The following is a 27,203-nucleotide window of genomic DNA, read 5'->3' as shown; positions in this document are numbered from 1 at the left end:
ACTTTTTCAATTATATCCAACCACTAACCAATTAAAATCAGACAAATATATAGCAAAAAATTCAACACAACATACTGTCACATTCTCTTATACTCACCATACTGTCATTTTATCAATCTGCAAAGAATTTGAGATCACTCATGTGTTTTTTCAGAAAAAAAAATGTCATAAACCCAACAAAAACCCACCCACCCCTTGTATAAAAAGCAAGAATGAGCACAAATGGAACACATGCTTATAAATATATATAGAAAGAGAAAGAAAAAGAGTGAATACAAAGAAGGGAAAGAAAGAGAAGTAGGAGTAGTGGGTGGTTGTCTGCAGAAGAAAAAAGAGTAAAAAAGGAAGTCCCTTTCAGTATTTAGTCCTCTCTTCTACAGAGGAAATTAAAAAAAAAGGAAAAAAAACCCTAGCTTTTGCTTAAACATCATGTGGGGGTTGTCATAAACAAGTAAAGTAGCCTCTAACTCTTCAACATATGCATTCTTGTTAAGATATTTTATGTTCCCAGATCTGAAAAGAGTCCCTTTTTGCTCTCATTATTGTTGGATTTTGAGAAAAATGAGTTCTTTAAAGGAAAACTGAAGTGGGGTTGTTTTTTAATGTTTGTGTAGCTTAAAGATTGGATTTTTATGACTTTGTGTTAGGAATTTGAGGTTTTGTGGGTTATTTGGAGGAGCTCATTTTCCAAGAAAGTTTTGGGGGTTTGTTTTTGTGGTGGTTTGATTGGGGTTTGGGGGTGGCATCTTCTTGGGATTTGAATAGGATGCATTGATTTGGGAGGTTCTTTTTTTTTGCATTGCATTTTGGTGGTGAAGGCAGGAAGTACTGGCTTTTCTGTTTGATGTGTATGGTCTGGAAGTTGAAAGAGCAAGGATTGAAGTGATTTTTGTTGGAATCCCTGGTGTTGTTACATTGTGTTTTCAGCTAATAACAGTTATTGTTTCTGGAACATTGTGAAAAGTTTGAGCATTTTCTTAGTTGTTGGGGAAGTGATCTAGATTAAGTAGTTGATTACTTGGAGCAAAGGAGCTCCATTGGTGGAAAATTTGGTCACTTTTTCTCTGCTTTTGCTAATTAACATCCAAATATTTGCACTGGAGTGGCTAGGAGTTCCTGGAGCTGTCACCATGTCTTCCTTGAGTAGGGAACTGGTTTTCTTAATCCTCCAGTTTTTGGATGAGGAGAAGTTCAAAGAAACAGTTCATAAGTAAGTTTCTCTCTATTAAGCTTTTTATCATTAAAATCAAATGCCAATATAATTTAGTGAATGAAATGTGATTTAGTATTCTAAATTGATTTTTTCCTTTCCTATCTCATTTCGATTAGACCCGATGAGTGATGTAGCAAACTGATCACCTTGAGTCAGCTTTAGATTTTCTTTGTTTAAGGAATTTTCAGCTTAATGCTGAAATCTTATGATTGTTTCCTTTTGGGTTTTTTGATTGTTCTCTCTCTTATTTCATCATTCAACTAGAGTCTAGAGAGCAAGTTAGATGATATAGCTCTTTAACTCTTAAGGGGGTGTAATGTTAATTCTCTAGTTCTCTTCTCATGTTCATTATACCATAAAATTGCATGAATATTAACTTTAGGTTGGAGCAAGAATCTGGTTTCTTCTTCAACATGAAATACTTTGAGGAACAAGTGCAAGCTGGTGAATGGGATGAAGTTGAGCGATACCTTAGTGGGTTCACAAAGGTTGAAGACAACCGCTATTCAATGAAGATCTTCTTTGAAATAAGAAAGCAAAAATATCTTGAAGCTCTTGACAAGTGAGTTCAAATGTCATTCGCCATTAAATAGTTCCATAAGTTTCAGCAGCACCTCTAATTATTTGGTTGGTTTCTGAAATATATCTGCCAGGCATGATCGAGTAAAAGCAGTTGAGATTCTTGTGAAGGACCTTAAGGTTTTTGCTTCTTTTAATGAAGATCTCTTCAAGGAGATCACTCAGTTATTGACTCTTGACAATTTTAGGTATTAAATTTTGGCTTGAAGTGTGATGTGTACTCTCTTTCCTTTTGTGATGATTAAATGAAAATCTTTTGTTGTATCCCTAGGCAGAACGAGCAGCTCTCCAAATATGGGGATACAAAGTCGGCAAGAAATATTATGCTGGTAGAACTAAAAAAGCTTATCGAGGCAAACCCTCTGTTCCGTGACAAGTTAGCTTTTCCCTCTTTCAAAGCTTCACGACTGCGGACATTGATTAATCAAAGGTTCTATGCTAAAGCGTGCTTCATATCTTGTATTTAATCCACTGAGGTTATCTATCTGGGGATGTTTGATGCGTCTTATACTTCCATAATATGCAAAAGAGATTCGGCATGATATTATCTACCATCAACCATTTAAAGATTACCTCAATTAGAAGTGCCGATCAAGTTTGTTTCAATTCCTAGCGAAGCAATGCCTGGGGGGCCTATTATTCCGCTACTACTAATGATAATATTTATTGCTGTTAGCTGTTGATATTTTTAATGATGAGATCAACCCCCTTCTGTGATAATCTGATTTTCTTGTTGAGACTACATTGTTAAGTTTTGTGTCATTTGGATTTCAGTCTTAACTGGCAGCATCAGCTATGCAAGAATCCACGTCCAAATCCTGATATTAAAACACTTTTTACTGATCATACTTGTGCTTCTAGCAATGGAACTCGGCCTCCTCCTCCTGTAAATACGCCTCTTGCTGGACCAGTTCCAAAGCCTGGGGCATTTCCTCCACTTGGAGCACACAGTGTGAGTAGAGTTCATTAAACATTTTTTTTCCCTTAAGAACGATACCTCTTACTTATCTGCTAAACCATTTGCTATGTTCCATGTGGTATCTCAGTTATTTTAGTTTTCTTATTACAGCCATTCCAACCAGTTGTTTCACCTTCACCAAGTGCCATCGCAGGGTGGATGTCAAGTGCAAACCCTTCTATGTCTCACACTGCTGTTGCTCCTGGTCCCCCTGGACTCGTGCAGGCTCCTGGCGCTGGTCTGTTATATTATTATTGGTTTGGAGGAAATTGTGGTTGCATTTCCAGAAAGTTAGCATTTTTCTTGAACTAAAGTTGTCTACTGTAATGTCATCAGCTGGCTTTCTAAAACATCCAAGAGCTAACCCAGGCGGTCCTGGAATGGACTTTCAAATGGCCGAATCAGAGCATTTGATGAAACGAATGCGTGCTGGTCAATCTGATGAGGTGAGATTGAAGTAAGATGGAAATAGCAAGTTTGCGAGATTACTTCACCGAATTGATTAACAAGACGAGCAAACACATTTTTTTTTTAATTCTCCAGGTATCCTTTTCTGGTTCAACTCATCCTCCCAATATGTATTCACCGGATGACCTTCCCAAAACTGTTGTGCGGAATCTTAGCCAAGGATCTAACGTTATGAGCATGGATTTCCATCCACAACAACAGACTGTTCTTCTAGGTTGATTCTGATTGGCCCCTCTATAGTTAGTTAATTATGATTGGGTGTTTATGTGCATATTCCTATTCAAAATTGAGATATATCATTTGAGTATTTTGTAAGATAGACCCATGGATGGGAAGGGGGCATTGTGTGGTTTTGAATTTCTGTTGGTCCTAATTTCCACCTTTTCCTTGTATCACCATGTAGTGGGTACCAATGTTGGTGACATTAGCATTTGGGAAGTTGGATCTCGAGAACGGTTAGCGCATAAGTCCTTCAAGGTTTGGGATATATCTGCATGCTCAATGCCATTCCAGGTGAGAATTTCTTCCGGTTTTTGAATTCTAATATTGCTTCTTTGATCCCCCCAATTAGTGAAACAACTTTTGCTTCCAGTCCATCATTAAGTGGACGTTTGGACATAAAAATTGTGAAATTTGGAATAAGTTGAAAATGGAATTTGGAAATTGGAGTTGTTTCAACATAAATACTAATTGGAATTGTTCTTGAATTTATGCGAGCGATTTGGAATGAAAATTGTGAAAACAACATTTGGGAGATTTTCGAATTCAGAAAAATTGTAACTATTCTATGTCCAAACAGTTTTCTGGAAAAAAAGTGGAAAATAGTCATGGCCAAATGGGCACTTAAGTGTGAATCCTGTCCCATAATGAGATGCCAAACAATTCAGTATTGTACTGCATTTTATTTGATCTTGGCATACTATCGTCTATCGTTCAGTGAAGTGTGAACCACCTTACTTCACAGTTCACATATTAACATCTTTTTAGCACAAATCAGAATACACCCCAACCCCAATAAACAAGCTCCAAAAACTCTTTTTTCTTATTTTTTCAGTTTGTTAATAGGTTTCACTATATTCAGGATTGGAAAGAGTGTGTCTATATTACTCCCTCCGTTCATTTTTTACTTGTCACTGTTTTGGCACACCCATTGAGAAAACAATTATTGGTATATATCCCTATTAAATGATGTTTTGTATTAAGTCTTGAAAAATGATTTGAAGAACAAGTATTTAATGTTGAGGGTAAAACATGGAAAAAAAAGAATTGCCTTTTCTTGTTATGTCAAAAGTGGCAAGTAAAAATGAAAATCTATTTTAGGAATAAGTGACAAGTAAAAGTGAATGGTGGGAGTAAGACATATTTCCTCAATTTAGCATGTTTCTAATTTCTCCCTTTTCTTCTTTGGGTTGTAATCTGTAAGATTCACTTTTGCCTCCCTAATTAACATGCTTTGGTTGCTTATCATTCAGTCAGCTTTGGTCAAAGATGCCACTGTATCAGTCAATCGATGCGTGTGGGGTCCAGATGGTTCTATACTTGGTAAGATGGTATTTTATTGGTTCACTTTTTATTTTCTGTGATAAGTTTTTGCAGCTTTAGGAACTCAATTGTACCCATGATTTTGTCATTTTGCTTTTTGTAGGTGTTGCCTTTTCGAAGCACATTGTTCAAATATACACATACAGCCCAGCGGGAGAATTGAGACAGCATCTAGAAGTAAGCCATGCAAAGAAACTCTCTCTGTATCTCACACCCTCATATCAATAATTACATAACTTATTAACTCTTCATATTCTTTCATGTTATAGATTGATGCTCATACTGGTGGTGTTAATGATATTGCATTTTCCCACCCTAATAAGCAACTCTGCGTAGTGACGTGTGGGGATGACAAGACAATCAAGGTAATCTCGTTGACATGATAACATAATATTGGTGTTATGTTTTCCTTTAGTTAAAAAACAGAAGAAAGCTGTTGGTATGGGCGTATGGTAGGATTTATTTTCTTCATTATTTGCTTTCTTGTAACAGGTCTGGGATGCAGTAAGTGGTCGTAGGCAACATATGTTTGAGGGGCATGAAGCTCCTGTATATTCTGTCTGCCCTCACTACAAAGAGAGTATCCAGGTAAACCAATTGCATTCTGTGGTTACTTTTCTCACAATATCGACTCTTGGGCTGCTGAACTTTTTTCACGGGGCTTCTTTGAGGGGCAAGACAGTAGTGGCAGGCTCGCATAGCTAAAGCCTTCAAACCATCTTCTAATTTTATTATTTTGTGTTTGAAAAAGAAGAATATTTTCTGAATTTGTATTTTGCAGTTTATTTTCTCTACGGCCATTGATGGTAAAATTAAAGCTTGGCTGTATGATGGCATGGGATCAAGAGTAGATTATGATGCTCCTGGTCTTTGGTGCACAACAATGGCATATAGTGCTGATGGAACCAGGTTGGTCCAAAAGTCAATACAATTCGATCTTTGTTTAGTAAGTGACCTTATTTGTTTCAAACAAGGAAGCGTTGACTATTTTTATGCAATGCGTGTAATCTTACTTTTCTTTCTTCAATAAGATCTTATCCTTGTGATGCAAATTTGGTTCTACATTTTTTCTCCATCCTTATATCAAGCTAAAGTAGTATAATGATTCTAAATCTACTAGCTTCTTTATCTTCAAATTTCAGACAACGCATTCTATTGTTTTTTTGTGTCATCTTTCTGCACTTTCTTTCAAGCGGATTGTGTATATCATATGCATTCAGCATGTCATTCCAAAAACCCAAAAGCACAAAAATATTAACTAGTCTGGACAAGTTTTTTACCCCATCTTATAAAAAAGGTCTATGGACAGGTTTCTCCTGCCATTGGAGCACCTATGATTCTTTTTAGCCAGTCACCCAAAAAATACTTGCTGGAGTAGTGAACAATATCCTCCCGTCTTGTGTGCTCAACTTGCGTCCAGTCCAACTCAATGAACTCCTTGAGTTGAGTTACATACTCTGGATCGTCCAGAAATTTGATGCTGAATTAATTGATGGTTTAAATCTTCCCATTCCGTTTCACACATAAATCACCTTAGAATATGCTGGTGCCTCTTTTCTGTTGATTAACTTGTGTCAATTGGGATTTTATGAGACCCACCGACCAAGACCAACAACTGTAGAAGGTGATCTACTATCCCAGATAGATTTCCAACTTATAAGGTCATTATATAGGTTGTTAAATAGAGGAGGACAACAATTTACAACCAGTTTACAATAATATTTTCCATCCTCCAGGTGATTCCATCTTATCGAGTCTTTCATTTCCCATTTGATATGCAGAGCTGCTAGCTATTTTAACAATTGGGCTGATCTGTGTATATCTCAATTTTCAAAGTTCCCACTGAAAGATAGGTTTCATCCAGATTGAGACTGAATTGGGCTACTTTCCCTTCAGTACTAAGAGCGAAACTGAACAGTTTAGCAAGGTATGACCAACCCAAGCATCATGCCAAAATCGCAATTTCATCCACTTTTCATGCTGAGAATTGGAAGTTTAAGAACATCCTTCCATAGGTTCCTAATACTCTTCCAAACCACAGCACCAAGGTTTAAGAACTCCAATAATCAGCAGTGTGATATTTTTAGACTCCACCAAATATCTGGTGTCACGTAAATAAAAGGATCTTATTATCCTGTTTTTGACATTTGTATACCAAAACCTCCTACTTTCTTTGGTAGTATTGCTGGACTCTCTTGTTTAATGGAAATGTATCTTTGTCCCTGTTCCTTCTAAACTTTTTACGTCTCCTCTTAAATTCAACAGGTAATGGGCAAAGAGACATGACATATGTTGGTTGCTATCTAGAACCCAATGTGGACAATTCTTCCCCAAAATGAGTGATATTGTCTCGTTCGCCTTGAAAATCTTTTTCCACCCTATCAAGTCCCCCCTGCCATATAATCCCATCCTTGTGTTTAGTCCAAAGGGGATGCCATGTTAAGTGGTAGGGAAGGAACCAACTCCGCAACCTTTAATTGCTGCTAACTAATGAATGTTTTGCACCTGGCATAGACGAAAAACATTAGGTGATTTCTCCCTACCTGCTTAGACTTGGTGGGAGGTAATAGGTACCCGTTGAATAGTCGAGGTGTGCACAAGCTGGCCTGGACACCACCTTTACAAAAAAACTGTTCTGTTCGTCATTTATGGGGGATAAAGATAGCTCATGTGAGAATTATAGTCTACCTAGAATTTTCCTCAAATAAACCAACAGTACAATGCTTAGATGCTTAATTGCCTAATGCCTACTCTAGGTTGACTTCATCAAGAAAAACATCAGAAAATATGAGTCATCAGCATAAAGCATGAGAAAAATATGTAGAGACTTGTTGCTATCAGTGCCGGCTGAAAGTCCTTCGATCCAGCTAAGCCATATATAGTTCTCCCTCCGTCCCATTTTATGTGGCAACATTTCCTTTTTGGTCAGTCCCAAAAAGAATGTCACATTTCCTTATATGGCAAGTTTATAAAAGTACAATTCCTCTTTTATCCTTGCTGGTCCCACTTAATCTTAAAATAATACTCCAATACATTTATGAGGAGAGAGAAAAAAAGTCTACTTTTTAAAGGGCAATTTGGTAAACATTTCAAAGTCTTCATTTATTTCTTAAACTCCGTGCCCGGTCAAATGTTGCCACATAAAATGGGACGGAGGGAGTATTGTTTATCCAGACCTTACTACTGGCTGTGACCTGCCTTGTTGGTCAAGTTCAATTCATTTTGTGTCCAAAAAGTCGGCATAATCTAACCATCTTGCCCAGATTTTTTGAACTGAGGATATGTCCCAGCAGTCTATCTTAGTCTTTTGCAAACAGTAAATGTCAGCTCTCTATGTTTGAGTCAATAGTTCAACACTTGTCCATTTTTTTTTCTGCTGTTAAGTCTGCTGTCTGCGTGCACTCCAACTAATAAAACATAGCTTCTTTTGGCAGATGTTAACAAAAAATTGCCTTTACCTGCCATAATTCGTATTGAACTCAATCATCTTTGATTCCTTTGCTGTTTGTGATTTCATTGGTTTTCCTCCTTTTATCTCTAATTTCGGTTTCTTTATTGAAAGACGTGATTAAATATATAAAAGTATCTCTCTAGCTTAAGTTGGTGGATATGGTCACACACTTCAACATGGTAGTAGAGATCTCATGCCACTCATTATCAAAGAGAATCTCCACGTGCTTGACTCGTGAAAAAGAATAAGCCGCACTTAAGATGGTGCGTTGAAAGACATTATTAAATAAATTAAGTGTGCTTTCTCTAATAATTTAAGCTTTTGAATGAGATGGTCACACACTTCAATATAATATTATTTTCTGAATTCATACATACTCCTGGTAGAGTGCTCCGTGTAGTAGATTTTCCAGAGGTTTTTTCAAATTCCTAAGAATTTTAAGAAGTCCCTTCTTCAGTACTCTTATCAAACATTCCACTGCCCAAAAAAATGAAGAAGGGCTAAAGTTATGGGCACCCCCAAGGCAAAACATGAAGCCATTGGAGGAGGACTCATTAGGGTGAGTTTTATACTCAAAGGTGTCATGGTAGAAGATATGACTGCAACAGTGAATGAGTGAATGATGCTTATTGAAGTTAGAAAAATGAATTGTAAAGAGGCCTTCATGATTTTATGATAAATGTCTGAAACGAGACGCTTTTTTGAGAAAGATCTCTGAAACAAGAGAAACTTGTTTGCGTTTGATTTTTTATAGTCACTCTTAACTTTTCCACCTTCTTTCAGACTTTTCTCTTGTGGGACAAGTAAAGAAGGTGAATCCCACCTCGTAGAGTGGAATGAGAGTGAAGGAGCAATCAAGAGGACATTCTCTGGCTTTAGAAAGCGTTCATTAGGTGTTGTGCAATTTGACACAACGAGAAATCGTTTCTTAGCTGCGGGTGATGAGTTCCAGATAAAGTTTTGGGAAATGGATAATACCAACATGCTTACAGCTACTGATGGCGATGGTGGATTGCCTGTTAGTATTGCTGTTACTTGAATTCATTTGTTTGATTGACATTATTGAAACTGAGAATTCTTGAACGCCATTTTTTCTTTTCAGGCCAGTCCTAGACTAAGATTCAATAAGGAAGGCTCATTGCTGGCTGTCACGACGAGTGATAACGGAATCAAGGTTTTGGCAAACACTGATGGACAGCGAATGCTGAGGATGCTGGAGAGCAGGGCATTTGAGGGTTCTCGTGCGCTTTCTGATGTCAATGTTAAGGTAATATTGATCCTCATTTGGTGAGTTATGGTTTCATTGCTATACAAGGCCCTTAACGAATACCCTTCGGGGTTGCCCAGTGGTTTGGGCTTGGGACTTCCATGTTGGAGGGTCTCAAGTTCGAAACCCCTTGCTAGCAAAAGCAAGGGGTTTGCCTTCTAGGTCGAGCTCGTCGCACCGGGATTGCCTAGTGCGGGTAACCTCTCCTGTGTGGTTTGCGAGCTATTGCATAGAAGCGGGGGTTTTACCCNCCCAGTGGTTTGGGATTGGGACTTCCATGTTGGAGGGTCTCAAGTTCGAAATCCCTTGCTAGCAAAAGCAAGGGGTTTGCCTTCTAGGTCGAGCTCGTCGCACTGGGATTGCCTAGTGTGGTTTACCTCTCCTGTGTGGTTTGCGAGCTATTGCATAGAAGCGGGGGTTTTACCCAGTGCGCACCCAATTGGTAGCGGCTGCAGGTTCCCTCGTCATTAAAAAAAAGAAAAAAAAGGGCCCTTAACTTGTAAATTGTCATATTCATACTACCAGTATAATGGCTGTCTTTAATCTTGATGCACTTTGCAGCCATCAATTGCTGGTTCCTTAGGTCCAATTCCTAATATATCTGGGTCGGCACCTCAAATCATTGAACGTAGTGATAGAACTCAGCAATCAATGTCTATTGGCAATCTGGTATTTATCTGCCATGATCTCCCCCTCCCCCTCTTTATTACCTTTGACAGGGAAATGCATGGTGCTTCTTGATCTTGTCGTTTGAAGTATGATGCTATTATATTTGAATTATCATGCTTGTCATATCAATAGGCCACCATGGAAAGCAGCAGAGTTCCCGATGTAAAACCTAGAATTGCAGAAAATATGGACAAGATTAAAAGCTGGAAATTCTCCGACATTGCTGACTCATCTCAACTTAAAACGCTAAAGTTGCCAGACCCTCTGTCAGCCAGCAAGGTTGTTATAAAATTTCATCTACATTTTTAGATTCACTTGCTTGTGGAAGGTTCTCTTTTGAAGACTAAAGTTGGTGGCATCTTTTGTTATAATCCTTGTTGAATTGAATTGTGTGACTACCTCATATAAAAGGTTTAGAAAAGACAATTTTATTTGCTTGATTATATCTCAAATACACTCTCTCATGTGGGGCTTTGATTCTTTTTGTGGCCAAGTATGCGGAAACTCTGTTTTTGATGAAGGGTGACAAGAAACCTTGGAAACTCTTTATTTGCTTGATTAGATCTTTAACAACTCTTAATTATTCCTGGAGACTAGTGTAGAATCCCCTTCTGCATGTTTATGTCTTTCTTTGTTGGATATGAATTGTTGCTATTAGTATCGTTGAGGCACAAAATGCTTCTTCGATTGATAGTCTTTGTCAGCAACCTAAAGACATCTGAATTGTAATGATGGCAGGTACTGCGGCTGCTGTATACTAATTCTGGGCTTTCTGTGCTGGCACTGGGTTCTAATGCCATTCATAAGCTCTGGAAATGGCAGAGAAATGAGCGAAATCCATCTGGAAAGGTTAAGTTGGAGTATCGATATGGCTCACATCAAATTCTCACTAGTTTTTCTTGTCAGAAAATTCTGACTGGTTTGCTTTACTTAATTCTTTCTTTCAGTCCTCCGCTGCAGTTGTTCCACAACTGTGGCAGCCGACAAATGGAGCACTCATGTCTAATGATGTCGGTGATGCGAAATCAGCTGAAGATGCAGCTGCATGTATTGCTTTATCTAAAAATGATTCTTATGTCATGTCTGCTTCTGGTGGGAAGGTCTCCTTGTTTAACATGATGACCTTCAAGGTTTGTTGACCCTCTCCGGGAAAAAGGAGTGGACAATGATCTCGTCTAGTTCTTAATCTTGAAGTTTGTCAACATTTTTATCATTATGTACAAAGTTGACTTGTCCCTTCTTTGACAATGATAAATTGGCGCATCTAAACTGACACATGAACTCTGGTTAGGTGATGACAACTTTCATGCCACCACCCCCTGCAGCCACCTATTTGGCATTTCATCCTCAAGATAACAATGTTATCGCTGTAGGAATGGAGGACTCCACTATCCAGATATATAATGTTAGGGTTGATGAGGTACTTTTTCCTATTTTATGTGTTGGTCCTAGATTGTACATGACATTCCGAAGGAACAGTATTGCACTACTGCTTATTTGGATTGTCACTGTTTATTCTGGTACTGAAACTTAATTTTGTAGCTTCTATGTTCTCTTTATCCTCCTGTTCGTTTACATTGCTCATTAGCCATGTGTGTTGGGAATATCATCATGCATGCTTGTCTAGCATTATCAATTAATTAAAACTGGACGGAAGCGTGAAATAATAAAACCTTTACTTATCCTTTATTCTTAGACAAATGGATGTTAATCATAACATTTCACAGTAACCAACCATGCTTTTACTCCTTGCCTCAAAGTAAACATACTTTTAAGGTCAGGAATATATAGAACCATCGATATCAAGCGCAAGAGGCTTATTTAATTACATTTCTTCCAAGCCTTATGCTTATCAGCTTTGTTTTTTATTTTCCTTATTCCCGCCTGTCCTTTAGAATTTTGTGGTGACGGATCTTTTCTGTTTGCTTCTTTATGATTTCACTGTCATAGGTCAAAATCAAGCTCAAGGGTCACCAGAAACGAATCACAGGCCTTGCATTTTCACAGAGCTTGAATGTACTGGTATCTTCAGGTGCAGATGCACAGGCAAGTTGATGTTTTTTCTCCTCTTTGAATTTTGTGTCTCTTGTATTCATTTCCTTTTTCAAGGGACAGCACTGTTGGTACCTGTGGATTTTGTGGATTGCATTTATGCATGAATCTTAGTTTGTCATCTTTATACGGAGGGCAATTGTGCTTCCTTCGCAATTTAGCCATGTCGATGCTGTAGTAGTAATGTTGTATAATTTTAATGACATACTAATAACAGAATATTTGGTGCTTGTTCTGTGATGCAGCTATGTATCTGGAGTGTTGATGGCTGGGAAAAGAAAAAAGCAAGGCCTATACAAGTGCCGCCAGGTCACCAAGCTCCCTTAGTTGGAGAAACTAGAGTCCAATTCCATAATGACCAATCTCATATACTAGTAGTTCATGAAAGCCAAATTGGAATCTATGATACCCAGCTTGAATGTCAACGTTCAGTAAGTCTTCACATTAATTTATTGTTAGATGCGCACATAGAATTTGTATCGATTGCACAGAAAGCAGGTGTTTTAGGTTTACTCCACTTATCAGTATATAACATTCTCATCTCTTCAATTGTGATTGTACTGATTGCACGTTTCTTGTTTGTTTGGGGTAAGTTTCCTGCGTTACAAAGGTATGCTGTATTTCAAGATACGATAGAAAATAATCATTAAGTACTTAGGATCTATTATGCTTAGTTGCACAGATACTTCACTTTGATGCCACACCCCTGTCATATTCTCCATAAATACACTACTTTTGGCGAATCCGACACGCACCCATTGACATTTTTGAAGAGTCCAAGCAACATTATGGCAATGCTAAACCAGAATTGCTGGGAACCAATGCAATTGTCTGTGTTCTTTGTGTACCCATTATAAAAAGTAGTTAATTCTTTTACCGTGTTGACATTCTTTGCTCTTCCTAGTTTCTACTTTCCTTACTTGCTTTGCATACTTTGGTAGTGTAGCTGCATATATATTGCTTGGCATGGCTCAACAATAGAGAACTTTCATGTTGCATATTTTATTATGAACACACTACATTCATTATCATGGCTCCAAAGTTTGACTCTTTAATTCCTTACTTTTCCTAGTCCAAAAATTAAATGATTTAAGCATTAATATGTTGCAGTGGTATCCAAGAGATTCACTTTCTGCTCCCATTTCAAGTGCTATATACTCATGTGATGGTCTGCTGATCTTTACTGGATTCTGTGATGGTGCAATCGGAATATTTGATGCAGACAGTCTCAGGCTTCGATGTAGAATTGCACCCTCAGCTTACTTATCTTCAATTGGCAGGTAGTCATGCTTTCCTTGGATAGATTCATTGTTTTGATGCATATAAATGATGTATTGCACATGTTTTGTGCAATTGTAACAAATATGGGAGTTGGAGTGTCTGTCTAGTGGGGTTTGATTTGCTCAAAATGCTTCAAAATGAAGCTTGATGTGTTACCATGTCCTAGAGAGTTCATGGGCTGTGGTGGCTATACCTCTCTCCTCTTCCACAGTAGTACTGCAGGCTTCCATTAGTGGATTGAAACGAATTTGCGTAAATGGAAGGACAAATTCAAAAGGCCGCTAGGTCACCCATTCGAACTGTAACCCAGCTCGGAGATCCTGAGTTTGACTTTTGCCAAGCCTAACCTTAACCATTCCCTCCCTGAAAACAGAATATCCGAAGAACACAGAAGTTCAATAGAGGAGCAAAGAGATCAACAGATAACTATAGTCCTTGGATAGTTTCCTATAGCAAGATTAATCAAACGTGTAAAACAGACCCTGAATAGTACCTGACCTATTCAAGCAAACAAAGTACTATACTCTATGATGCTAAATGCTGATGCCAGATCTTAAGTGATCTCTTGGAAACTTGCCTTTGTTTGGACACCAACTTAGCTGCTGGAAAATATATTACTCTAGAGTGGTATGTGAGTGTTAAGGAAAGTGATTTTCTTGCATACATTTGTTCGTTCAAAAGGAAAATGAAATTCTAAAAGAAAAAATGATCATTTTCCCCTGTAAAACTTTGCATTATCTGGAGGGCAATTTTGAGGGAAATTAACTTGCAAGAAAGTTCTTGACTGAATACACAATACGTTGCACAAAGTTGGCACTTGGATTTCTGCTTATATTTGGTGAAGAGAGGCACGAGCCTCTCTACATAGTGACATGAAATAATGACATGCTTATTACGCTATCTGAATTCAGAATTAACGTTTCGTAACTGTTGCCAACTAATCTGAATTTCACTTGTTTAAGCAGCGGCAGTGGCGCTGCATTTCCTGTAGTGATAGCAGCACATCCATCTGATTCCCATCAATTCGCTCTTGGTATGAGTGATGGCACAGTGCATGTGATCGAGCCATCAGATGCAGAGCCCAAGTGGGGCGGTTCATCGTCTCAAGATAATGGAGCTATGCCTTCTATTCCCTCAAGTTCTGCATTGAATAGTCAGCCATCAGAAACACCTTCAAGGTGATGATACATTCAACATGATGATAGAAAGATTATGGTGCTCATACTGTTCTTTTTAGATCCTAATATTGTAAAGTTCTAAAAATAGCTTATTCTTTTCTATCTATTTTGACTATTCTTTTGGATAGAAGTCATTGTACATCTTTGATCAGCAGCATTTGTAGCCAAGCCATTTTTAAAAAAAAATTCTGTTTCTCAAATGTTTCATTGATTTCTTCCATCTTGTTTCTTCTGCTAAGTTCTGAATCATTTGATAACTTGTTTTTATGCATCTGCAGTGTCTTTCTGTTTTCTTACCTGTATTTGAAGTTTATATCAAGTCGATGAATACATGATGTCTTCAAATATGCTGTTGTCGTTGGACATAGTTAATTAATCTACATTCTCATCCCCTTTGAAATCATTTATTAATGAGAAATGTAAACCCATAATTGCAGATGTAGAAGCAAATGGCACCAGAAATAATTTTGTTAATATAAAATTCAATTTAAATGATCCAATTTTTTCATTTGTTTGTGTGATCACCAATTCACCAACCGAAAAAGTTTCTTCTATTTACACTTATTATAGAGGAGTTAACTTCAACATGTAAACTTTTTTTACCATAATCATGTCAAAGTGACCAGAATTTTTTTTTTATTATAATGTATATAATGAACATAGTTTGGTGAGTTATATAAATAATGTATTGTTTTATGAGTGTTAAATTATCTAATTTTCTGTGAGAATTTGAACATAGAATTTTCTAATTTTTTGAAATTGAGATCACATAATTTTACATAATAAAATACTATAAGTCACAATTACAAGACATAAAAAAGTTTTGATCAATGAAAAACATCTTTGGCTCTCCAAAGAGTAATTACAACACACAAAGTGGGAAAAAAGAAATAATTTTGAAACTTGTAGGTTCTGCAACTAAAACATACCAAACTTGTGGCCTCAAACATATCATAATTTTTATGTGATTACAAAAGCTTTCTCGGGTAAGGTAAATGAAAATTGTATAGTAGTAATTTGTTTCCAAATTAAAAAATGTGACATCTATTTTGAAAAAGACTAAGGGTATGTTAAGTAGGAGAAAAATAATTTCCAACAAATATTTTCTAATTTTTTTCATGTTCAATTGGTCAAAAGATATGAAAAATATTTTCTCCGGAAAAAATGACTTCTATAATAGAAGTAACGAAAACAAATTTCACGAGTGATATTCCACATTAATTATGTCCCTCTAACTTCAACACACCTTATCTTCAACTCGACCCGGGTAGATAATTAGGAGCACAAATCTTTTGAACTTAATTTTGGACACTATGATAATAATCACACAAATAGCTTCCCTCCATGCTCCTAAATCCTAACAAAAAGACAAACCAAAAAGAGAGCCAACGTACGCTAATCGTACATTCAAAAAGAGAAAAAAAAAAAAAAGAACAGGTAGCAGAGTGCCATTGGATGCTTTATTCTTGGCTCTGCAACTTTTCTTTTTTAGTTTTAGCGTGTGCTGGATGATGATAATGATGAAAGTACTAAACTTTGCTAAAACCCCTTTTTAAATTTCTTCTCTAAGGAGCTGAATCTGAAGATTTTCTTTGTTTTCAGTAAGAAAAAAAATGGGAGGACCTGTTATAGAAAGAAGAGGAGGTAGTGTAGTTTGGGTGCTGAGACAAAATGGAACATGGTGGCCTGGGAGAATATTGTGTAGCAATGAAATCCCAACTTCTGGGATTCTTTCTCGTACTGATTTCAGTTCAAGATTTCCAATTAAGCTTCTTGGGAGAGATGATGCTTCTGTGTATGCTTCTTAGCTCTTCTTTTTTTGTGCTTATTTTGTGGTTTTTGTGTTGTTAGGAGTTGGAACATGGGATTCTTGAGTACCCCTTTTGTTTTTTCTTGGTAGGGAGTTAAGATTTGGTGGATTTTTTTTGGTAAGAACAAGAAAAGATGGGTTTTTTTCTACCGTCTTTTGCTGCCAAGTAGTAAGAACAAAATATAGCAGAATTTTGTTGAATGTTGTTATACTCGTAGAAATGAAGGTTGGTTATTGTTTATTTTGTTTTGCATGTGAGAAAAGAAGTTAAATATGTTTTAAAATCAAACTTTTGGCTTAAGACCCTTTCTGTCATTACCATAGGAGCTGTCTCTTTTGCTGGTTTCACAGATTAGGTTGAGCACTATAGTTTGTTTTTCTCAGTTTCATTTGTGTTTATTTCTCTTGATGCTGTTGGTAAGTTTAACCTGTGTACCTCTAGAGAGCTTCTTGATCACAGAGGAAACAGTGAAGCAGGACAAAACTGTGTCTTATATGTTGCTGCCTTGTTCCTTTAGTGTGTTTCTTGATAGCTTTTGTGGTTCTTAAGATCAGTAAATGAAGATGTGAAATCATGTTTGTGTGCAATTGTATAACGACATTATCAGGTATTGGTACAATTTGGAGAAGTCTAGCCGCGTAAAGGCATTTCGATGTGGTGAGTTCGATGGTTGTATCAAAAAAGCTGAATCATCCAAGAATTTTACCTATACTAAAAGCCTGAAATATGCACATAGAGAAGATGCAATTCTTCATGCTCTTGAACTTGAGAAGCAAGACCAAGAGAAACTGGAAAGGCCAGGTATTTTAGCTGTTAGACTCAGATTAGCTGTTGCATCTTTGTTGTATTAGACTGAAAATTGATGAGGATATTGATGCTTATTCGAGCATAAAATGATGTTTTAGCTCATAGAACAGTGATTAGGAGGGAATTTGACCTCAATCAAGATGACTGCTAAATATAATGTTCATGATTCCACATTAAGGAAAAAAGTGTCTCATCATTGTAATCTTGAAAGCTTCTTAAATAAAATCAACTAAGGAATCTGTTCGTCAATTTTGTTTGTACATTACAGTATTTTTTTCTGGATTCAAAGAGGGTGAGACTCATGGAGAAAGTAATCAAAGAGCAAAGAGAAGCAGATGTTTTTACTCCCCTATCGACTCGATATCTTTCTTGGAGAAATCAGTTCATTCTCAATCATCAAATATGGTTGCCACCTCTATTCATGCAACAGAAATTTCTTCTTCCAAGTCGATGAGTTCCTTGAAGAGTGAATCACAGAGCTCACATAAAAAGAGAGAGACAACTGCAGGTTAATGTTTATCCTCTGCTTCTTTTTTTAATCCTTTTGTTAATTGTTTTGATACATGTACATCTCCTTTCGATTCCATCTTCTTTGAGAAAGTCGTGTGTTTGCGAATTAAATCCTCATCTTTCCTTAATTAGCATAATTCGAACTGGTTGTTTTTTCAAGTGTTTCCTTTCTCATATTTGAGCAGATGTTACATAATGATCTCCGCCTTATATTTATGAGCAATGATACCTAAAGCACTAGCACTGTAGCACACTTTTCTTCATTGCTTTCAGTTTCTTCGAGTTATTACATCAGTGTGCTACTGTAATGTCATAGAAACGGCATTGCCAGTGACTTCAACTTCAGAAAATTTACATCATATGATTTAAGTTTAACAATCATAGGAGTAAATCACTTGATGAAAGATGGAAAATTTTTCCTTTTCTTTCCCTCAGAATGATGCTGCTTAATAGAAAGAGCACTACAAATGTCTAGAGTAGTTTCAGGACCAAGCAATTGATTGGATACTGTTTGCTGTGCTGTTTTGATCTGTTCTGAAAATTCAGGTAACAATGCATTGCGACCAACGAAGATGAACTTCAAAGTCATCAGTCGTCCAGCAGTCAACAAATGGAAGCACAATGGGAAAGTGCATAATCAACATTTTAAGAGCAGATCAGTTGTTTCAACTAATGAAAGAAGTACTGAATTTGGATCTAAGACTGAATCATTTGAAATCATGTCAAGGGATGTCAATCAGAAGTCTCAGCTTAGTCCAGGAAACAGTTTCACAGAGGACACCAGCATCCAAAGCCTTAGTTCAAAGTTCACCACGCGGAAAAATAGTACCAAGACATTAATAGATGTGCATATGACAGTTCAAAGCACTTATAGAGGAGAGCATACTCCCCTTGTTTCCTTAATGAGTAGATTAAATGGAAAGGCAATCGTCGGGCACCCCATCAACATAGAAGTATTATATGATAGCTCAATGCTTCCTGTTGAAAAGGAGAGCTCTGATCAACTGCAAAACAAAGGCAGAATGCCTCAACTTGTTTGGAGAACTTCAAAGAGAACTCCCGTCTGTTACACAAGTTCTACCTCTTCTGCAACTAAGTATGAGAACCTTCAGCACAGCAGCAAGAAACTTGGAGATTTAAGTTCCCAAGCTAGGAAAAATAGTCCCTTTAATACTGAGTCTCGTGGGAAGTTATCGAAGAAGCCAAACATGTCAAAGAATAAACCAAGATCACTCTACCTTGCTGATTCCAGAATCAAGAATGCTGTAAAAGATACATGTGTCCCTGTGAAAGACATATTCATCAAGTTAATAGGGGCACTTGGAAATGTATGATCTTAAGCAAGAGGTGTTCATATATATGGTGTATTTATTACCCTTTATGACTTTTTAAGTAGGAGAAGCTTTCTATAGATATTACAGTTTGCTTAGTTTTTATGTTCTAACTGCTGACATTTTGAGAACTGTATATTGACATACTTAAGTAGGTTAATGTCTCCTCTGTAAGTATCCTTTAACTTACAAAAAATGAGCAAAATGATTGCTCAGTCTTTGTTCTTCTAATATGAAATCTATCTAATAGTCCTGTTGTAGTAAGATTGAGTTGCCTTTTACTAGTATATTTCTTCAAGTACTTTAATTACTTTACAGTTAACTTTGTTTATGTTCCTTTTGCATAGTCTTAATCATTTTTAAATTTGGATAAAGGAAAGAGAGTTGTGATAGCATAGTGGTTAGTGTAGAAATAATTTAATTTCTGATGTATCTTTTGAATGTTTAATTCAGTATTGGAATGATATGGACTTGAATAGAATTTGAGGTTGGGATTTAGTAGGAAAAACAAATTCCACATTTCACATTAATTGCCTCTAGCCACTCTCCAACACATCCACCCCTCATCCCACTCCCCATAGCCCCTCATCATCCACACCCCCTACCCTATCTCATTCCATATAATGTTCGTTAAAATACTAGGTTATAAATAAGAAATAACTTACTTTTTTTTAAAAAAAAAATCCCTTCACCCCCTAAATACTCATTTTTTTTCATGATAGTTAGTTACATGGGTTTGAACAAAACACATTCACTCGTAGCTATGTTATTCCCTTGATCGCCTACTTAATTGATAGATTGGAAAAAGTCATGTTATTCATGAAATAGATTAAATATTCAATGAAAAGAGATTATATCTTCAAATGTAAAATATTTTTCTTAAAAGACATGTAAATAAAAAGCACAACAACTATGGTGAGGAGTGGGAATACTTAAAACGGAAAAGAGTCAAAACTATCCTTAAACTATTCGAAATAGCTTAAATATATCCTTAAACTATATTTCGACTCAAAAATACCCTTCCCATCAAACTATTGGGCCACACCTACCCTTCTATTTAGCAGAAGTATCCATGTGTGTGTAAAATGCCACATGGACACGCCAAACACACCCCACTGCCACATAGACAAATGAAATCCCTAATTTCACTCTTTCCCCCCTCATTTCATCCTTTCCCTTAGAAAAAAAATTCACTTTTCCCCCCCTCATCTCATTCTTTCCCTTGGAAACAATTTCACTCCAATGACATCTTCTTGCATACGATGTTTCAAGTGAATTGATAGAGGATTTTGAAATGAGGGGGGAAAGAGTGAAATTGTTTCTAAGGGAAAGGATGAAATGAGGGGGAAAAAGTGAAATTAGGGATTTAATTCATCTATGTGACAGTGGGGTGTGTTTAGCGTGTCTATGTGGCATCCATATGACATTTAACACACACATGGATGCTTCTGTTAAATAAGGGTAGATGTGGCCCAATACGTTGACGGAAATGGTATTTTTGAGCCGAAATATAATTTAAGGGTATGTTTAAGCTATTTCGGATAATTTAAGGATAGTTTTGACCCTTTTCCGTACTTAAAATTTCCATAATCCAAACTATCCATTTCTCTTTTCAGCTCCAAAGTTGGTATAAATAAACTTTCAACTCAAAAAATTCACCAAAAACCCCAGCTAGGGTTTAAGGGTTAAAGCTTTGTTTGGTTCCAAAATTTTCACAGTTACTCAACAATGGCTACTCTCAGATACTTGCTCTCCAAATCATCAACGCCTCTAAAACTCAGCAATCCTTTCCATCTTCATCGTTCTAACAACTTCCCTCACATTTCCCAATTCCTAAGAGCTCTTAACTCTTTTGTTTCTAGAGAATTCCATTGCCATTCACCTAATTCTAGAAGTTTCTCCACTTCTCCTGAGTACGTCGCCCAAGACTCTGATTCTTCCATTGCAGCCGCTTTGAGTCTTGATAGTCGGGTTCCGGCGACTGTTATTACTGGTTTTCTTGGCTCTGGAAAGGTTCGGGGAATCAAGATTACATTTTTCTCACATTTTTTTAACTTTAGTTATGGTGACTTAAGTTATTGAATATTAGAATGAAACAGATTAAATGAAGGAATATGGATAGGGAGGAGGATTCATGTAGCTGAGCTCAGGTAGCTCGGAATTGGGGCGTAGTTTATTGTTTAGCAAATTATTGAATATTAGAATGAAATAGTTTATCTAAAAAGGTTCTTTTGTAGTATGTTTTTATATAGTTTTCAAAACATGTAAATTTTATTCATAGCGAGAATTATATAAGTTGATTCGTGCTCTGAATCCATCATTTTGTGAATTTGGCGAAGGAGGGTAGTTCATTTCGGTTCAGGAAGTAAAATCTCTCATGCTCTTGAGGTTTTCACATTCTCATCTGAACTTGCTTTTAAAACTAATTGTATTCAACGGTAAGTTATGGAAATGTTTTCCTCCTTTTCTTTGTTTGTGCTAGTGGTTGTTGTGTTATGGTTTGAAGAAATTATGGCACTTTGTTGACTACAAATGCTGGAAAAGTTTATCATGTATGAGTAGACATTGTAATCCAGTTACCACAGATGTGTCTTCAATCCATGTTTGCTATAAGTTTCAGATAATGAAATACATTAAGTGAAAAGTCAAAGGTTAATGAAATTATGCCCAACGCAAAATTAGAACTAAATGATTTGTTTTGTTAATATCACACCCTGTTTTTCCTTTCGGGTTTCTTTTTTGAACTTATAATTACCAGGAACGTAGTGAATCTCTATGTTGAACTGAGATATCTGAATTACTTTGGATGTAGAAGATGTCGTGATTAGTTTACTTATGAGAAATGTCTCTTTCTTTTCCTTTTATGGATACCCTGGCAGACTACTCTGTTGAATCATATACTGACATCTCAGCATGGGAAGCGGATTGCTGTGATTGAAAATGAGGTATTCCGGGGTTTTCTTGTCTTATCCAGTTATTATTGTTAAAACTTTTATAACCTAAGATGGTCCTTTTAGCATTTAATGGATGCCCATGCCCTTTGACTTCCCATTTTGCATTTAATTATGTTATGGCTAGTAAATTTTGGATTATCTGCATTCACTCAGATTTTTTTATGGCTGATCCAATGCAGTTTGGTGAGGTGGACATTGATGGCTCATTGGTTGCTAGTCATTCTTCATCTAACGAGGAAATTCTCATGGTTAATAATGGTTGTCTATGCTGTACTGTACGTGGTGACCTTGTTAAGATGCTTTTGGAACTCGTTAAGAATAGGAGAGACAAATTTGATCACATAGTTATAGAGACAACAGGTATGTGAAACTATTTAATAAAATGTAGTTAACTTTGTTCTCAAATGTTCTCAAGTGCACTTGTGGGCTCGATTTTGTTAATAAAACTTCAAGAACATCTGATTACAAAGTACTTATCAAAAGGGGAAAAAATCTGATTATGTAGTTTAGCACTTGCAAGTCACTTCAATACTTAAATAGATAACTTTGCCTGGTATAAGCAGGTCATCTTATGAGAAATAGCTAAGGTTCTTCTATAAAGTATGTGAAAACATTTTAATAGAGGGTTATGTTACCTTTCTCAAAGCATTTTAATAGAGGGTTCTTTCTTAATCTCTTTTATTGACTTGGATGGATTAAATTTATGTGCCTTAAGCAAATCCACGTAGAAGTAGATTTGCATTAATCCAACTGGTAGCTTGTACTGAATTGCTTCCTTCTCCTTCAAACAATGTTGATGCAGTGATAAGAGTGGGAAAAAAGAGGGAAACATATGCATATGTAGTGTTGGTCTTATGTTTTGATATATTGTCTGTTCCTGATGGTGATTCAAATGAAATTCAGATGCCTGGGACTTGGAAGCACGTAACTTCATTTAATTTGCAATGACTACTGCAATTTCGTTTATTTCTATTATCCCTCTGGTCTTTCACTGTATTGCATGAAGCCTTATTAGGTTTGTTGTAACTTCATGGATAACTTCAATAGCACTCTAAGTGGTCTGGGAAAGTTAATGTTCACTAGCATTGCTGACAGAAAAGTTTTTCAATTTTGCCAAATGTTGCTTACTAGCTTTCCGAAATGAACAATCCTTTGTAGACCCTCTTCCTCACGGAGAGAAGCAGGGCAAAGAAAAAACAGAACCACGAAAGGTGGGTTTCTGTAGTTTAGCCCATCATGAGGCCCCTGTAAAATACAGACTAAATGCTAATTATGCATCTTGGTCTGACTAAATCCTGGCAGCATGTTTTTCTTTAGAAATTGAATTCATGACTCATCTTTAGTGAGTGTTAATCATCTTCCTAACTGCTCCTTTGAGTTGCTACTTGTTTTCTAGGTCTTGCAAAGCCTGGTCCAGTTATTGAAACATTTTGTTCTGATGAATTGGTTTCAAGACATGTCAAACTTGATGGAGTCGTTACATTGGTTGATTGCAAGCACGCCTTGCAACATTTAAATAAGGTAAAACCCAGATTTGTGTCGAATGAGGCTGTTGAACAAGTGGCTTATGCAGATCGTATTATCTTGAACAAGGTAAGGAAGCTTCTAGCTTTTACTTGGTTACTCTTTTCCTTGCCTGCTGTAGGTTTAACCAATCTTAGGAAGCCTATATGTCAGCTTATGTTCTTCTGATTATGTTGACAGATAGACTTGGTAACAGAATCTGAGCTCGAAGTGTTAACAAAGAGAATCAAGGTAGAGTCTCTTCTTTTTTGGTCTTAGTTGTCTTTCTTCTACAATCGCAGTGCAGGTAGTTGCTCTAATATAAACATGACTTACATTGTTGCAATATGTTTATGTATGAATGATTCAATGATATTAAGCTTGGAATTACCTTCCAAGGTAGGGGTAAGGTCTGTGTACACCCTATCCTCCTAGACCACTTGTGGGATTACACTGGGTTTGTTGTTGTTGTTAAGCTTGGAAATTGCCCTCTTGCTTATGGTGTTTTAAGAACTAACTTACTTAATGTGAAGGAAGAATTTCTTTGTTAGGCTCTTCCCACTGCGTTCTTATTGTATTGCCTTAATTTCTTCCGTTATGTTTGTTCCAATATGACTTGGTAATGCATTTTGAGCTGCTGCAACCTCAAACTTTTTTAAAAAAAAAATAATTTATGTGGCATCTGTTTATTATTTCTAATAGTTTTGTCAGCTAGGTAAACATCTGTATAGCCATTTCTGGTGGATATGCAATGTCTACTCCTTGACCCTGTATCTAGTTATATTTTCCCCTTTTTTCGATTATATTTATGACTCCATTTTTGAATACAAAGTCTTGATTGCCGTGGCCTTCCAGCATATCAATGGAATGGCACAAATAAAGAGAGCAAAGCATGGGGTGGTTGATATGGACTTTGTTTTGGGAGTTGGTGGCTATGATCTTGACAGGTGATTCTGCTTAAAGAACTTGTCCTTAAACTGTTCCCTTTCCTTGGCTCAGAATGCTATTTTGAGTTATTGTTTCTGAGATTACAAGTATGCTTGCTTTGCAGAGTTGATTCTGAAGTTCAATCAGAGGGCTCCCACTGTGGGCACAAACATGAAGATGGGCATGGTAGTGAATAGTGATTAACTTTTCGTAACATTTCTTCTTTGTTCTCCCTTTTCTTTCCAACGTCTCCCCGGCCCTCTCTGTTTTCCTTTGTTTTTTTTAAAGAAAGATTTTTATGTGCATGAGTTGTTTGATTCTTTTTTATTACTGCTCTGACTTTTCATCTTATCAGAACATAAACATAAGCTCCTTCAGGTTTTTGATAACATGCCTCATTGTTTGCAGAACATCACAAGGGCCACCATCATGATCATGTACATGATTCTGCTGTATCCAGTGTTAGTATTGTGTCTGAGGGAACCTTAGATTTAGATGAGGTATGTGCTCTTTCTTTCTTTCTAGTTAGCTTCTTATTTTTTCGTATCATTATCTGATTATTGTTGAGTTACCAATTTAACCGGCCACCGCAATGTTGAAGTCCTGTGGCTCTGGCCTAATGTAACACTTGTTGATATTTTAACAAGGCTTGCTCTACTTTCACTTTATAGTTGAAATACTTCCTTGTCTATGTTTTGCCAATTTTTTTATATTTTGTATGAACAACATTTTACTGGGTATGCGATCCAGGTTGATGATTGGCTTGAAAGACTGATTGAAGAGAATGGGGATGACCTGTACAGGATGAAAGGGGTTTTATCTGTGAGCGATTCTGAACAACGCTATGTTTTCCAGGTTCTCATCAATTTCGTCTTTGTGGTATTCTTGATCTTGATGCTCGGTCATTCTTGATTCTGATTTTGATCCTTTTTCTTGCTTTTCTTTCTTTGAACTTTTGGAAAGGGGGTACATTCCATTTTAGATGGATGCCCAGGCAAGACATGGGAACCAAATGAGAAGAGAATAAACAAGTTAGTATTCATAGGCAGAAACCTAGATGAAACTGCACTAAGAAAAGGTTTCAAAGGCTGCTTATGTGAGGAATAGATGATGGACGCATGCTATCCACCGGCAAGCTGTAGTTCAGATTGAGCATAAATGCATACAGATAGCCATAGCGCGAACCTTATGAAACTGTGAGAGTTCATTCTGTTATCAATATAGAATATGATCTAATGTGATACTGTCCTCTTGTATCTTGGTTCTGTCTCTCAATTTCTTCCTCCCCCCATCTCCATTCTCCTCTTTCGGGGACCTGTCTCATGTAAAAAAACGGTTGTGATGAATCATGTACTGACTCATTTGAAATGTACATTTAAGTTAATTTATTCTTCCTTCATGTTTTCTCCATCATTTCTGTTTGTGTTTCAGTTTGTGCCATACATGCTTTCCTCCTCAAGTAGTTCAACATTTGTTAGCAAGTAAAAAGGGTGTTATTTTGGGCCTACGTAGTGCTTTTTGCTTTAAGTCATACCAGTGTCATCTTTAGATTACCTGGATTTAGTCTTCATAGCATAGATAAAAATCCTATTCCCGCACCGTCGCACCCTACATGAACTCATGATGCTTTGTGTACTAGATTGTTTTTGTAACATGGATAAAAATCCTATTTGGATGACACTGATGTGATCAATGCAGTAGAAAGAGAGAGAAGGTGCTAGTAGCAATAAAGGATATGGGAAGATCAAAGGGTAAAGGTCGGGTGGTCAATAAAGTAGGGTAAGAACCATGAAGTCTCGCATTCCTATTCAGGTCAAAGAAACATTGTAATTGGTCTCATTGCTGTCAATAATATTCTAACAAGACATTTTCTTCTAGTTGTCTTGTGTATTTTTTTCTTGCAAGAATATTCTTCTGTCCTGTTCCCTTCTCTTTTAGCTGCAATATTCTTATTAAAAGTGCCATTTTCAGTCTGATTTCTGAGCTTTGCATTTTTGTTCTTCCATAGAAGATAATAATATTGAGATTCTTTATAGAGTAAAATAAAGAGAACAGTATGCTACTCTAATATCTATTGTTTGATAAAAATTTACTTTTCATAGAATTAGATACTCCATTATTCTTGAAAAAGGTGTTGACATTCAATCTCCCCCGTCCCAAAATAAGTATCGCTTTAACTCATTCACGTTTATCAAGAAAAATAATAAATACCAGGTGTAGTTTACTAAGTTAACCCTATTTATTAGGTATTTCTTGAGAATTTAAAACAATTACTTACTATTTTTATCTTGAATCATTAAAGCGACACTGTCAAACATTTTTCTATTGAAGTGACATTTATATTGGAATGAATGAAGTCTTATTTTTAAATCATGATTATACACTGCACACATTTTTTCTCATTTCAGAAGTTCCAATAAATCTTACATTCACTAAAAATTAGTATTCAATAGAATTAGTCGAGGTGAGAAAAAAAACTACCTCAAATATCACAATTATTAAAAAGAAAAAAGAGAACTAGTACAATTTGTTTTTAGGGAGAACATGGGTAAGCTGGCTGAAATTTATACAAAAGAGTATGTAATTGTGTTTGTTTCTTAGCCTTTAACTCATAAAAAGCCAAAAGATACATAAGACAAATTTATATTTATATGTAAATAGAGAAATCTAACGTGGAGTAGGTAGATTTAAAGATGATCTGA

The 27,203-nt window shown here is 36.5% G+C and overlaps 3 protein-coding genes across 5 annotated transcripts; all 3 read left to right on the top strand.

Moving 5' to 3' along the window:
• Positions 1-256: 256 nt before the first annotated feature.
• On the top strand, positions 257-14,870 carry LOC125878303 (protein TOPLESS-RELATED PROTEIN 2-like). Of its 3 annotated transcripts, none has more exons than XM_049559527.1 (25): positions 257-1,210; positions 1,596-1,775; positions 1,867-1,980; positions 2,064-2,222; positions 2,567-2,744; positions 2,862-2,982; positions 3,087-3,196; positions 3,294-3,432; positions 3,622-3,731; positions 4,691-4,760; positions 4,864-4,937; positions 5,030-5,125; positions 5,253-5,348; positions 5,542-5,669; positions 8,995-9,229; positions 9,314-9,478; positions 10,040-10,147; positions 10,280-10,426; positions 10,886-10,996; positions 11,095-11,277; positions 11,439-11,567; positions 12,098-12,193; positions 12,445-12,630; positions 13,310-13,479; positions 14,443-14,870. In XM_049559527.1, exons 1-25 carry the CDS (start codon positions 1,131-1,133, stop codon positions 14,660-14,662), a joined length of 3,405 nt encoding a protein of 1,134 aa, XP_049415484.1. In that variant the 5' UTR covers positions 257-1,130; the 3' UTR covers positions 14,663-14,870. The 3 variants fall into 3 exon arrangements, with proteins under 3 accessions (XP_049415484.1, XP_049415481.1, XP_049415482.1); XM_049559524.1 differs by having other exon boundaries at positions 258-1,210; positions 2,862-2,988; XM_049559525.1 differs by having other exon boundaries at positions 259-1,210; positions 2,862-2,988; positions 14,446-14,870.
• Positions 14,871-16,035: 1,165 nt separating this feature from the next.
• On the top strand, positions 16,036-19,338 carry LOC125842579 (uncharacterized protein At1g51745-like). Its single transcript, XM_049521887.1, has 4 exons — positions 16,036-16,453; positions 17,077-17,270; positions 17,545-17,784; positions 18,333-19,338. The coding sequence occupies exons 1-4, from the start codon at positions 16,272-16,274 to the stop codon at positions 19,118-19,120; spliced, it is 1,404 nt and encodes a 467-aa protein (XP_049377844.1). The 5' UTR covers positions 16,036-16,271; the 3' UTR covers positions 19,121-19,338.
• Positions 19,339-20,773: 1,435 nt separating this feature from the next.
• LOC125842504 (uncharacterized) lies at positions 20,774-25,905 on the top strand. Its single transcript, XM_049521805.1, has 10 exons — positions 20,774-21,130; positions 21,997-22,062; positions 22,251-22,431; positions 23,468-23,664; positions 23,776-23,826; positions 24,430-24,521; positions 24,626-24,687; positions 24,910-25,001; positions 25,252-25,356; positions 25,465-25,905. The coding sequence occupies exons 1-10, from the start codon at positions 20,846-20,848 to the stop codon at positions 25,606-25,608; spliced, it is 1,275 nt and encodes a 424-aa protein (XP_049377762.1). The 5' UTR covers positions 20,774-20,845; the 3' UTR covers positions 25,609-25,905.
• The last annotated feature ends 1,298 nt before the right edge of the window (positions 25,906-27,203 follow it).

The sequence above is a fragment of the Solanum stenotomum genome, chromosome 10 (assembly GCF_019186545.1).
Source record: "Solanum stenotomum isolate F172 chromosome 10, ASM1918654v1, whole genome shotgun sequence".
Classification (NCBI taxonomy): Eukaryota; Viridiplantae; Streptophyta; class Magnoliopsida; order Solanales; family Solanaceae; genus Solanum; species Solanum stenotomum.
This window is presented reverse-complemented; position numbering and strand designations above follow the sequence as displayed.